Source organism: Crassostrea angulata, chromosome 4, assembly GCF_025612915.1.
Source record: "Crassostrea angulata isolate pt1a10 chromosome 4, ASM2561291v2, whole genome shotgun sequence".
Lineage (NCBI taxonomy): Eukaryota > Metazoa > Mollusca > Bivalvia > Ostreida > Ostreidae > Magallana > Magallana angulata.
The window spans coordinates 6160255-6172815 of NC_069114.1; the positions used below are offsets into that span (position 1 = coordinate 6160255).

A 12561-nucleotide genomic window follows, 5' to 3' on the forward strand; every position below is an offset into this window, starting at 1 on the left:
TATGGATTATTTTAAATTTCAACAGCGTGCTGTGTTATTTATAAAAAAAAAATCCCCTGTGTGTTGTTGTCATACATGTACTCGGGCACAGCAGTCAGAATAGGTCTTCATGCCTTATAACAAAAACCCCGAATGTTTCTGACAAAGATCAAGATGAAAGTTATTATATAAAATATTAAACATGTAAGCCCTTCAAAGAAACGTTTTTTTTTTAATCATGCAAACTTCTTTTAAACAAGATAATAGCATAACATGTCTATATTTCATGTTTCTTTGAATCAATACGACATTCGTTTCAGTTCGATGGCATATACGCGGATCCAGAAAGAATTCCTATGGCGATCCGAGTGATAAAGATGTTTTCCGGGAGGAGAGCCGATGGAGAGTGCGAGGCCTATTTTAGGTAACTTTACAATGTGGATTTAGAAGTTTGATTTTTTTAGGGTAAGTTTGTCAGGACCCCCCCCCCCCCCCCCATGTTTCCCACCAGAGGGATCAGTGGATGAAAAACTATAGAATAAAAATTTAATAATTTATATATGATAAATAGATACATGTATATAATTTTGTTTAATTCACTACACATTATTTCTCTGACTAAAGTTTTATTGTTTAAAACTCACAAAATCCATACATAGTATAATCATGTTTAAAAAAAACAAAAAACATATATACTCATTGTCTAAATACATTTTCAGGAAGATGTCTGATCAGATAAGGAAATTAAACACTCAAAAAAAAGAAACCCAACAAGGACCTGAATATTTTGGATGTGGATTTTCTGAAGTTTGAACATTCAGCAGAGAAAACAAGGCTGTTAAAAAATCACACACAATTACTCTAAATCTTGAGATTTAAAGGTAAGTAATGCTAATTAGCTAAGACAGTTTGTATTCTACTTGGGTTAATATACCTGTATCACTCCTCTTTATAAGGAATGGGCCTCAGTCCCTTTGTGGCCTCGCTCCATTGCTGGTAAAGAATTGAGTGCTATGCGTCCATTAACCTTCGTTATTAAAACATGTAACAAAAAGTTTGTTCAGATAACCACATGTAAGTTAATCATATAGAGACCATTACCTTGTGTCATGTAAAAAACAAAGACTGTTTGACATGTTATAGATAAACTCTTATCGTATATGCATCTAATGATGAAGAGAGTTTGTTGATATGTAATATGAATATTGAATCATTTAATATACACATTACCAATTACATAAACACAGCCATTTTGTTTATATACTATACAAGAATGGACAGTCTACATGTAATATGAAAGAAACAAATTGTTTGCATTAAAAATTTGGTGTTAAAATGCACATAGTTTGATGACATGCACTATAATTATACACATGGAAACCTACATGTTATATAAATACAGTCAACAATTCGTTTACATCCAATAGAAAAACTTACATGACCCAATAACACAGATCATGTATATTTTACCTGTAATGATAAATACCTATATGTAGTAAACACACACAGCATTCTCATCTAATGTAGATGGTATATTCAGGATCAATACAAACACTGTCTTTACATGTAATATCTACACACAGTATGTAATGTATACTTGGTTCATTTGTTTACATATAATTTATGCAGTTAATTGATTTACATATAATATTGTACTTTCTTCACTTTACCTGTTCTGTTCTCAGCCACAAAGAGGTTGTCTCTGGTGTCCACACATAAACCCCATGGACGCTGTAAACCACAGTTGTCAATGTAGCGGAGGAACTGTCCGTCCTGATCCAGGATGTGGATACGGTGGTTGTGTGTGTCTGCTGTCAGGATACGACCCTGGCTGTCTGTTGAGATGCCGCGTGGATCAAATGATCCCTCGGTAGTAGAGGGAGGACCAGTGTAGGTAAACCGGAGTTTCCCGGCCTGATTGACCACCACTACTGCATGGGCTCCATAGTCTGACACACAGATATCTAGGTTCCTGTTCTCACTGATGTATCTACCAGATGAATAGAGAGGTTGTCCTTTGTCATCGTACTGAATACTTTGTTTCTCTGTGGAGCCAGAGTAACGCACAACTTTGGATTGTTTATCATCATCACTGTCCATGACAACCAGGAGGTCACCGGAGGAGGTACTACAGACACCGCGAGGTTCCCACCCATGAAGTCTGATCACTGTCTGTATCTGTGTATTCTTCACGATGTTCACAGTTCTATCATAGTAATCAGTATAAACTAGATTACCACTCCTTGTCACTGCTACGTTACGTGGAGCGTTCCCTGACTTGGTTTGGATGGACTTCACTGGTTCTCCCTGCAGGTTGAAGAGTTTCATGTTGTTTCTACCACCACGCGTCCATACTTCTGTATCATTCACACACGTCACACCGTATAGATGTGTATACCCTGTGTCTATAGCTATGATGATCTGGGGGACATCCATCAGTGACCGGTCTGGGGGAGAGGACTCGGCTCCCTGGGGCGGCATGCTGTAGTCTTGTTCCTCTGTTGTAAAAGATAATGCTGACAGAGAACCAAACTGTTCAATCAGCTGATCTGTGTGGATTTCCTGAGGCCTAAAGTTTGGTAAGGACACTTTAAGTTTAGGAGGCAATCTTCTGAATTCAGTGTTCCTGGATTTGTACTCAGAGACAAGGCATACATCTTTGGAGTTCAGTAACTTCTTCAGTTCAGCAATGGTCTGTGTGATTTCAGAAATTGTGTGTGTGATTTCATCTTCCTGTTTATTCAGGACGACCAGGTGTTTGGATCCCATTTCCTCCACGTTAGATTTCAGGTTTGTGATAATGGCGTCTATTTCTCTGTGCCAGACTTTTCCTTGTTTGTCGATTGCGGTTGTCAATTTCTGGGAGTTTTTACTCAGATCAGCTTTCTGTACTGGAATGTTAGATGCAATCTCTTTGTATTTAGGATAAATAAATATCTCCAATTCTTGAAAATCTTTTTGCAACTGTTCTGTTTTGCTTTCGAAGGTTTTAAGAATGTCAACTTGTATATGTCCTAAATGTTTTTTAGAAGAAATACACTGTGCACAAACAGGAATGTCACATTGTTCACAGTGGAGTTCACATTGTTTGGTGGGGTGTTTCCTACACTTGGGATAGTTCAGAGTGGTTAAATATTGTTTAAGTGGCACCACATTATGAACTTTAGAGGAATCAGAGAAATGTGTCTCTACACAGTCTTTGCACAGGTGTATATGACAAACTTCACAGTACATGGGGGCCACAGAGTACTGACACAGGGTGCAGCGTACAACATCCTGGGCGCTGTTCCTGGGGTCCATGGTTAGGGAACCTTTATGTACTATCTAGGGGGATCGACATTTATCTGAAAAGAATTTAGAACATGTAAATATGTGTATTGTCAAAATTACATGAATAATATTAAATGTAATTGACATCAAATTAATTTTATGCAGTACCTATGTACATGCAATATATTAATTTATACCATTACATGCTATTGTTTTTGTAGGTGCATGGAACTTATCTATCAATCAACAACAGTTTTAATTAACTTATTGTAAATAAATTTTTATAACTTGATATAGTCTATAAAACTGTCAGATTATTTATAAATAAGTTTTTTGAAGAACTTACTTATTCAAATCCACAGGTAAACTACTTAACATCACAACCCAACATGGCGGGTTCTGGGTGTTTAATATTTGTTCCTGGTCTCCCAGCTATCCATGGGATTTATAGGTGCAATTATAACATTCTCTTTCCAATCAGTACATGTAGATGGCAAATTGTTGTTCTTCAGGTCAACACAATATGGTTAATTCTAAGATCAAAGTCTCAAATTCTCAAAATCAAATATAATAAAAACCAATTTATATTCCAAAATAATTACTTGCACATGATTATTTGTAAGGTCTCAATCATTAATATCTACACACTAGCTAGATGTAGCACCCCCCCCCCCCCCCAAAAAAAAAAATCTCCGATGGAAAAATAATTACCAGTCATAGAAAAAGATTTAGATACATTTATTAAGAAGAAAAAACCCAATTGATATTAAGAGAAAAGTCATACCTGCATGTTCAAGGGTTTCCAGAGATTACTTTTATGAACACTTCAGAACCACAGTGTTCTAATATTGAAAAAATCCAATATGGCAGGCCGCAGGTGTTTATTGTTCCTGGTCTACCTAACTGTACAGCATCACGTGATTCAGACTTAAATGTCAGGTACACAACTGTATTATGACAAGGACAGATAAATCAGATATCGGAGTACTCTCAAATCTAGGTCAAACATTGTTAAGGTGGCTCGACACACCAATGCATTATTTGATGGATCGATGAAGAATTGTCTTTGAGAAATGATTATTAAAAAATGACACCTATATCGGCCTCTGATTATTTTATATGAATTTTTTTGTATTTTTTTATAGAAACCGGAAACATCGTTTTAGCTGCGAACAAGATATATTAGAGCTAAAAATTTGTTATCAATTAATGCACAATACAATTATCTATAAATACATATCAAAAACGGCTAGATAAACTTTGAAATATTTTTGTAAAAAAAATATTTATGAAAATGAAAAAAAAAGGATTGTAGATATTTTTTAAATCTATGGATAAAAACTGCAGATAAACTGTTACTCGCATTTAACAATTGCTGTACAATCATATTTCAACAAGAAATTGAAACCAAATAGTGAAATTAAAGTATAAATGGAAAATTTTAAAATCGAACCGATCCCGATTGTAATTAAACTGATCCCGAACAAATCACATAAAGTTAGAATGAATCAGAATTTTGCAAAAATTTCAGGTTGTTTAGCTGTAAAATGGTTTCGTCATTTACTAACTTTATAATTTATATCAATTACTTAGAAAAAAAACTGCAGTTTATTTGTAAATTTCAATTTTAAAATAATTCTGATCGGGATCGTTTTTTTCAATCGGGATCGGTTCAAATTTGATAAATAGCAATTTTTCCAAAATTTCGCATTTTCATTTCAATTTCTTTTAAAAATATCATTGTTTAGTAAATAGTTTATGTGACTATATGATATTTTTAAAATTTTATCCATAGATTAAAAAGATATTAAAGAATTACAATTTTGATTTTTAGAAATATTTTTTTAATTAAAAAATTAAACACTTGACCAAACGATCTTTGGCATGAATCTATTTATAATTATATTACACATTAATTGACAACAAGTTTTAAGCTCTAATATACTCTGTTTGTCTGCAAAACAGTTTTTCCTATTTCACTGAAAAAATACAAAAACAATTCGTATAAAATAACTGGAAGCCGATATTGATCTCTGTTTTGTGGAATCATGTTTCAAAAAAGATTCTCTATCGATCCATAAAATAAAATTTTGGTGTGTCGAGGAACCTTAAGGTTTAAACGGGAAACAGCATACTTTATTTGGTGAAAACAGAGAAACCGTATAAAACATTCGGTTTAGATTCTTTATTTTTTTTTTCAAAAAACATGCACCCCACTTAAAAAAAATAATCTGTAGTTGTGTGTGTTTGAGGAGGAGGGTGGATGTATATAGGAATATTGGAATCGGGCTGATCAATTTTAAAAACAACATTTTGTATTTAAAAGCTTAAGGTTACTCTAAGTTACTAAAAAACAAAAGTAATATGAACAATGTTATCGATAACAATAGTTTCAAGCCACAAGGTGAAATTCATATTGTGTATTGACTGTGTTGACTTGATTCCTGTATTGTGCCTTTACACAGGGTGTGCTGTCAACTGGCAAGCTGCAGGACAGTCCCTGATATCCTTACAAAGCAGAGCTTGACCATACTATAGGAGCATGCAGCCATCAATTATCTCGGACCACGACACGTCTGGAAGCTGCATGTTCCTCTCAACATCACAGGAGAGGAGTCAGTAGCTGACGTAAAACAGAGACTGAGGGCAGAAATATTTTTATTCCATAGTTTGTTGTCTGATAATTTTCTTCATTAATTTTGCTGTGAGCTAATGTGAAATATTCATTGGGTGCATTTATGAAGCACTTATTCTGGTTTTTGGCTCACCTGAGCTTTTCTGATCACTTTTTGTCCAGCGTCCGTCCGTCTGTCTCTCTGTAATCTTCCTTCATTTTAAACTTCTTCTCCGGATTCAAGTTTGTTAAAATGAAGGGCCGCGCTCTCTTTCAAGGGGAGATAATTAGGATTTATTGAAAATTTGTTGATATTTTTCAAAATTTTCTTCTCAGAAACCATTTGGCCAGAAAAAGTGAAACTTGTGTGGAAGCACCCTCAGATAGTGTAGATTCAAGTTTGTGTAAATCATTGTCCCTGGGGTAAGGTGGGGCCACAATGGTGGGTCGAAGTTTTACATAGAATATATAGAGTAAATCTTTAAAAAGCAACCAATCAGCAAGGAAACCTGAAACTTGTGTGGAAGCTCCCTGACATGTAGTGTAGATTTAAAATTGTGAAAATTATGATCCCCAGGGGTAGAGTCGGGCCACAATGGGGGGGGGGTCGTACTTTTACATAGGAATGTTTAGTGTAAATATTTAAAATTTTCATCTCAAAAACCATTTGGTTAGAAAAGCTGAAACTTCTGTGGATACATCCTCAGATAGTGTAGATTCATGTTTGTTCAAATCATGGTCCCCGGGGTAAGGAGGGGCCACAATGGGGGAGAGGGGTGAAGTTTAAAAATTTACATAGGATTATAAAATTAGAAAATTTTACAGCTCATCTGAGTAAATCTTTAAAAATCTTCTTCTCAGAAAGCAATCAGCCAGGAAAGCTGATACTTGTGTGGAAGCATCCTTAGCTGGCATAGATTCAAAGTTGTGAAAATCATTACCCTTGGGGGTAGGGTGGGACCACTTTGGGGGGGGGGGGGGCGACGTTTTACATATGAATATATTCAGTAAATCTTAAAAAAAATCTTCTTCTCAAGAACTATTTGGCCAGGAAAGCTGAAACTTATATGTAAGCATCGATCCTCAGGTAATGTAGATTCAAGGTCGTGAAAATCATGACTCTTGAGGGTAGGGTGGGGTCACAAGGGGGGAAGGGGAGACAAATTTTACATAGGAATATAAAGAAAAATATCTTTAAATCTTTTTCTAAAAAAACATTTGCCTGTAAAAGCTGTAACTTTAGTGGAAGCAACTTCAGATAGTGTAGATACAAATTTGTTCAAATCACAATCTTTAAGAGAAGTGCCACATTGGGGATTCAGTTAATTGGGGAAGCATTTTTATATATCGCTGATTCTGTAAAATTGTTTAAACTTTGGCCCCTGAATGATTATTTGGCCTCACAAGGGGTTTAGATTTTGATGTAGGTTTATATCCTGTATATGGGTATATCCCTCTAACTATTTTTAGAATCGGTAGGACAACAATTAAAGTAGTGCCTTTAAGCAAAATAGTCCCTAAACTTGCAGAGTGTATATACATTTAATGGGACATTTTAAACCAGAATGCTTGACACATGTCAGAAAAGAGGATTTGCAATTTTAAAAACAAGTGTCAAAATTGAATTATCATTTGAAGAAAAGAATTCAAATTGTTTGATGTACACCCTTTCCAAAACTGAGAAATTCCCGACTTTTACTTTCATTTTCAGAGTTTTTCAATACAGACGCGCCGGAAAACGAATATAACTTCAAACCACGAAATTTTAACAAGAAAGAGACAATTTGATTAGCTTTCATTCAAGAGGTTCCTCGTTGCTGAACGAAAATTAGGGCCGGAGCTATCAATCCAAACGTTAACATTACCACCTATGGAAAATGCATTAGAGGGCTATACCCATATTGAGCTCCATGCTGGTAAGGCATATTTCTTGTGAATTTGCAATTATTATGCTAAACGTGCATTTTTCTTTTGTACATCTTCTCATTTATGTGAACAAACTAAATTTCCAACAAGATCAACAAGTGTTATCATTTTAATAACACATTTTCTAGGATATATCCATCACCCCCCCCCCCCCCCCCCACCCACCCCCGGATTAAAAAAAATTATCAGTTATCATTTAAAGTAGTATGTAGTAGTATTGATTTATTCATACTATTGAAAAAAAAGATCAATATGTTGGGGTGGGGGTTGATACTGAATGTTATTGGGGGGGTGTTGGTCTTTAGGCTGTATATATGTGTTGTGCATGAAGATGTAGTTATTGTTGCCTATCTGTTCTCTCTTTCTGTATCTCTCCCTCTCTCATTCTCTCTCTCATTCTCTCTCTCTCTTACTCTCTTAATCTCTCTCTCTCTCTCTCTCTCTCTCTCTCTCTCTCTCTCTCTCTCTCTCTCTCTCTCTCTCAATATATGACTGCTTTTGACATGGAATTGCAAATGTTGGGGATAGTGTTTGTTACATGTAGAATTAAATTCAAAACATTTCATTTTAGATAACATGTAAATTGAAATCTTCTTCAAAGAATAAAACACAACAATGAGCCACACTTGATGTAAGTAAAATTTATTTTGTAAGTACACTCGTCCAAGTTTAAAAGAAGGAACCTGTACAAACTAATATACCCTGGCCAGTATTTTACATGCAGATAATTTAGAATATTAGATACTGGAAAACTTTTTATTGATTATACATATTTCACAGACTTAGTGGGTATTTCTTGTTCTTCTGGATTTTAAACTTTAGTTAAATGTAGACTCTCTTCCACAGGATATGTCTTTTGATAAAGTTTGTTAAATTTGTTACCATGGTAACAATATACAAGAGTAAAAAAAAACCTCCTTATTAGCAAGTTTCTTTTCCCTATGACATATATTTGATGAGTTAAGTCATGGTGCATTTGTTCCGAAATTAGGCTTAACGAGGCCGAGTACAGAACGAGTACGCACGCTTTCGTGCAGCATTTCTTTTGTATTGTGACGTCATCTTTTTGCTTTGTTGACGCCATGGCGTGAGAGTTTCAACTCCAGATATTCCGTGATATTTGTTGAAAATAGCTCGTTTTATGCGTAAAATTGATATTATATTGAGGAATAAACATAAATGTCTCAAAGTATAAGCTATATTTGGGCTTGGGTCGAAAACGTGAAGAGGGTTCAGCAAGCCTAGCCCTCTGTCACGTTTTCTCAACTCGCCTGAATATCGCTTATTTCATTTATTTCAAGACATTAACCATGTATTTTATATTAATGACCCTTAATATGTGATGTTATATATTTATTTATTACTTAAATATGTCTGAATGTTTTAATAATATTATAAAGATCACCATTTCCGTCTTTGTCAAATAAAAAATAGCCATTATCTGACAAACTGGGAAATTGGGCATGCAAAAAATTACTTTGATAAGACCCCTGGAACAAACCAGGAGGTAAAAGGTTTTTTTTTTATTTGACCATTTAATGCCTTTTAGCACTAACTTTAATATGTAGAACAGAAAAAGAAATCCCTAGGGCAGAAGTTTAAAAAATGTGCAAAATTGGTACATTTCAAGCAAAATCCCATAGGGTCCTATGTTAAAAATTGACAAACTTTGAGACGACCCCTTAAACAAACGGTGTGGTAAATGTCTTATTTTTTAATCTTAAAATAATAATTATATCATTAGAAATTCTTGTAAAAATTTCATTCAAAAATCTAGTGCAGAACAAATTAGGCCTGGCCTCGTTTAATAAAAGTTCAGCAAATATTACACTTGCGTGAGTAAAAACAAATCATCACTATGACGTCGTTATGACGTCATAGGTGAGGTAATCTCAAGCTAGCATCAAAATGGAGCAAAAACTGAATTTAGGGCTTCACATTATAGTGTCATATAACTTTATTATTAATAAACCAATACCTACATGTAATACCTTGATGGATAGGGAAATTCATATTCTTTTCTATTATACCTTTTTCATGGTATTTGAAAACAATCTTTTTTGTAACTAAAAGAAAATGCATGATTTTTACAACAAAAGTTTTAGAAAATCAGACATAATTGAGCCTTTTCATAAGAATATGAACAAAACAAATTTGGTAAAATATTGAAGGTTTATGTACATGTTTTACATGTATTTTAATCCTTGAGATTAAAGTTTCCTCAATTTATGCTATTTGAAGAGCATCGAGTGCCAATGAGCTATATGTTGTTTAGGTAAATTATGACTGGACTGTTTTTTCAGATTTCATGCATGTGTATCAATGCTGCAAAATCCATTATCATGTATTGAATTTTTCCAAATTTGGAATCATGGTTCAGTAGAGTGTCTAGAGTGAATATATTGGCTAAGAACTGTAAATAACCACAATAACTGTTTTATATAAACAACTGTTAAGGGTCTTTTTGAGAACTGCAATGCTGAATGTGATATCATCTTAGAAAAGGGACTTGATTATAAATATAAGAAAATCCAGGGGGAAACTGATTTTTAAGGCGTCGAGCTAATGCTCGGCAGCCTTCTAGCGATCGTCTGGATTAGCAATCGTCCAAAAATTCATGCACTGCACCGCCTTTTTAATGCGCATAAAAAATAAGTTCCTTGAAGTATTAAACGTATTACAAGATTTGTATTCCTTTTATTCAACTAAATTGTGTACAAAAAAACCAACTTTGCCTCCCTGGTTATTGACAACTCATTGCATTAGTATAAATTTGCTTGATCAAGAAATGGCGGATGAATACAATAAGGTGCAATGTAAACATTCACTAAAATATTATTTAAGTTTATCGCTTACATTTTGATTGGAGACTGTGCCCGATAGAAATAAAATTTGATATGTAAATGTATTTGTTATCGGGCATGGTCTCCAAAATAATTGTAAGCGATCAACTTATCCAGAGATTTTGTTGCAAGTAATAAACACGATAATGCAGTTGGTTTGGTCGAGCATTTTAGATAGCACGTGTTGTGGATTTGTTTGTAAACAACCATAGCATAGGTAATCTTGTTTCAAACGGGAATTGAAATAAATAATAGTATGTTTTATTATTATAATTAGGGACACACTGTTAATGTAATCAAATTATGAGCCTGTGAAATGTGCAAAGAAAATAATAATTTTTTTTGAACTTTGAAATTTCTTCGATTTTTGTAACCATGATAAGTTATTGTATTATAAACTCATCACTACCTATTTTATAACGAAATATACTGATTATTGTTTTTGAAACAGCACAAAACGTAATTTATTTCCTTTTTTATTCTAATATTATTTGATAAACGACTATATATATTAGTACAGAAATTCAAATTATTGATATCATTCTATATAAAAGAAAATGTCAGCTCGACGCCTTTGTGGCCGTTCCGGCCTTTGATTTTGTAATAGGATCTACATGTATTACACCACATTGTGCAGATGTTTTGTATTATGACTCCATGAAGCTGATTTTATCATGCCTATTGTTGCTCAGGTGAGCGAGGTGGCCCGTGGGCCTCTTGTTTTAGCCTCATGTTATCATTGAGTGCATAGTGTTGAAGCTACAATATATGTAGTATAAAACCTTCAAAAATAATCTCCGTTAAAAACACATCTTATTTGTGTTAGACATTTCAGTAATTACCAATGAAGAATAACTTGGTTGTCCATAAGATTTTGTTTGTTGTTTATTTCAGTGATGACTGCACCTTTCCTCATAGCTGGCTGATTCCAGTAATCAGAGACAATGTTGGAAACACAGAGTTAGGGTTCTTTACGACCTACTTTCTCCCCCTGGCTGCTAAACTCAAGAAGAGATATAATGTTTCTTCTGTGTGCATTGAAAAGGTAATAAGTCTATTTATGTTTAGTTGGTTAAAGAATACTTCAATGGCATGATATATATATGGTAGATAAATGTTATGGTTACTTACTTTCTACACATACCCCCGGTAGTCAATTTTGATTAGCTTTAACAGTAAAGAATTGCTTATATTCTCTCGTTCATTTGTGTTTGGAAATCTGGGCTATGATTGTTGGAAGCTTTTGTTTTAATTGTTTGTGATTGGCTGTTTGGTTTTTTTTTTAATAATTATAGAATGATTTTAGAAGTGATGTATTTTCAGTTTTTGATGTATTTTGCTAGACAGCTCTTGAGGCGAAGTCCACTGGTAACCAAGTGGTGTGCAAGTCTTACGATGCTCTGCAGAGGTAGATCTGGTCCCTATTACCTGGCTTCTGTAACCAACCCACAGACCTCACACAGGTAATACAACCACACACAAGTAACAAAACCACAAACAGGTAACACAACCTCAAACAAATAACACAACCTAACACAGATAAAACAACCTCAAACAGGTAACACAACCACACACAGGTATTACAACCTTACATAGGTAATACAACCTTATAAAGGTAGCAAACCCACACAGGAACAACAACCACACACAGGTGAAACAACCTCAGGTAATACAACCTCACACAGGTAACAACCACACACTGGTAACACACCTTACACAGGTAGCACAACATCACACAGGTAATACAAACTTACACATACAACTTCATACAGGTAATACAACCTCACAATGATACTTATACATGTAATATAAACCTCAAACTGTTACCTGAAACTGAAGTAAAACCACACAACCACATGCAGGTAATACAATCTCAGGTAATACAGCCTCACACAGGTAACAAACACACACTGGTAACACACCTCACAC

General features: G+C 34.4%; 1 protein-coding gene and 1 long non-coding RNA gene across 2 annotated transcripts; one reads left to right on the plus strand and one right to left on the minus strand.

The window, feature by feature from the left end:
- Positions 1-655: 655 nt before the first annotated feature.
- LOC128179654 (E3 ubiquitin-protein ligase TRIM71-like) lies at positions 656-4134 on the minus strand. The gene is made up of 2 exons (XM_052847165.1): positions 4034-4134; positions 656-3323 (listed from the first exon to the last, which is right to left on the minus strand). Exon 2 carries the CDS (start codon positions 3277-3279, stop codon positions 1618-1620), a length of 1662 nt encoding a protein of 553 aa, XP_052703125.1. The 5' UTR covers positions 3280-3323; positions 4034-4134; the 3' UTR covers positions 656-1617.
- A 3476-nt stretch (positions 4135-7610) lies between these two features.
- On the plus strand, positions 7611-11671 carry LOC128179676 (uncharacterized). The gene is made up of 3 exons (XR_008243116.1): positions 7611-7779; positions 8361-8420; positions 11527-11671. It is a non-coding gene; the product is annotated as an uncharacterized LOC128179676 (long non-coding RNA).
- The last annotated feature ends 890 nt before the right edge of the window (positions 11672-12561 follow it).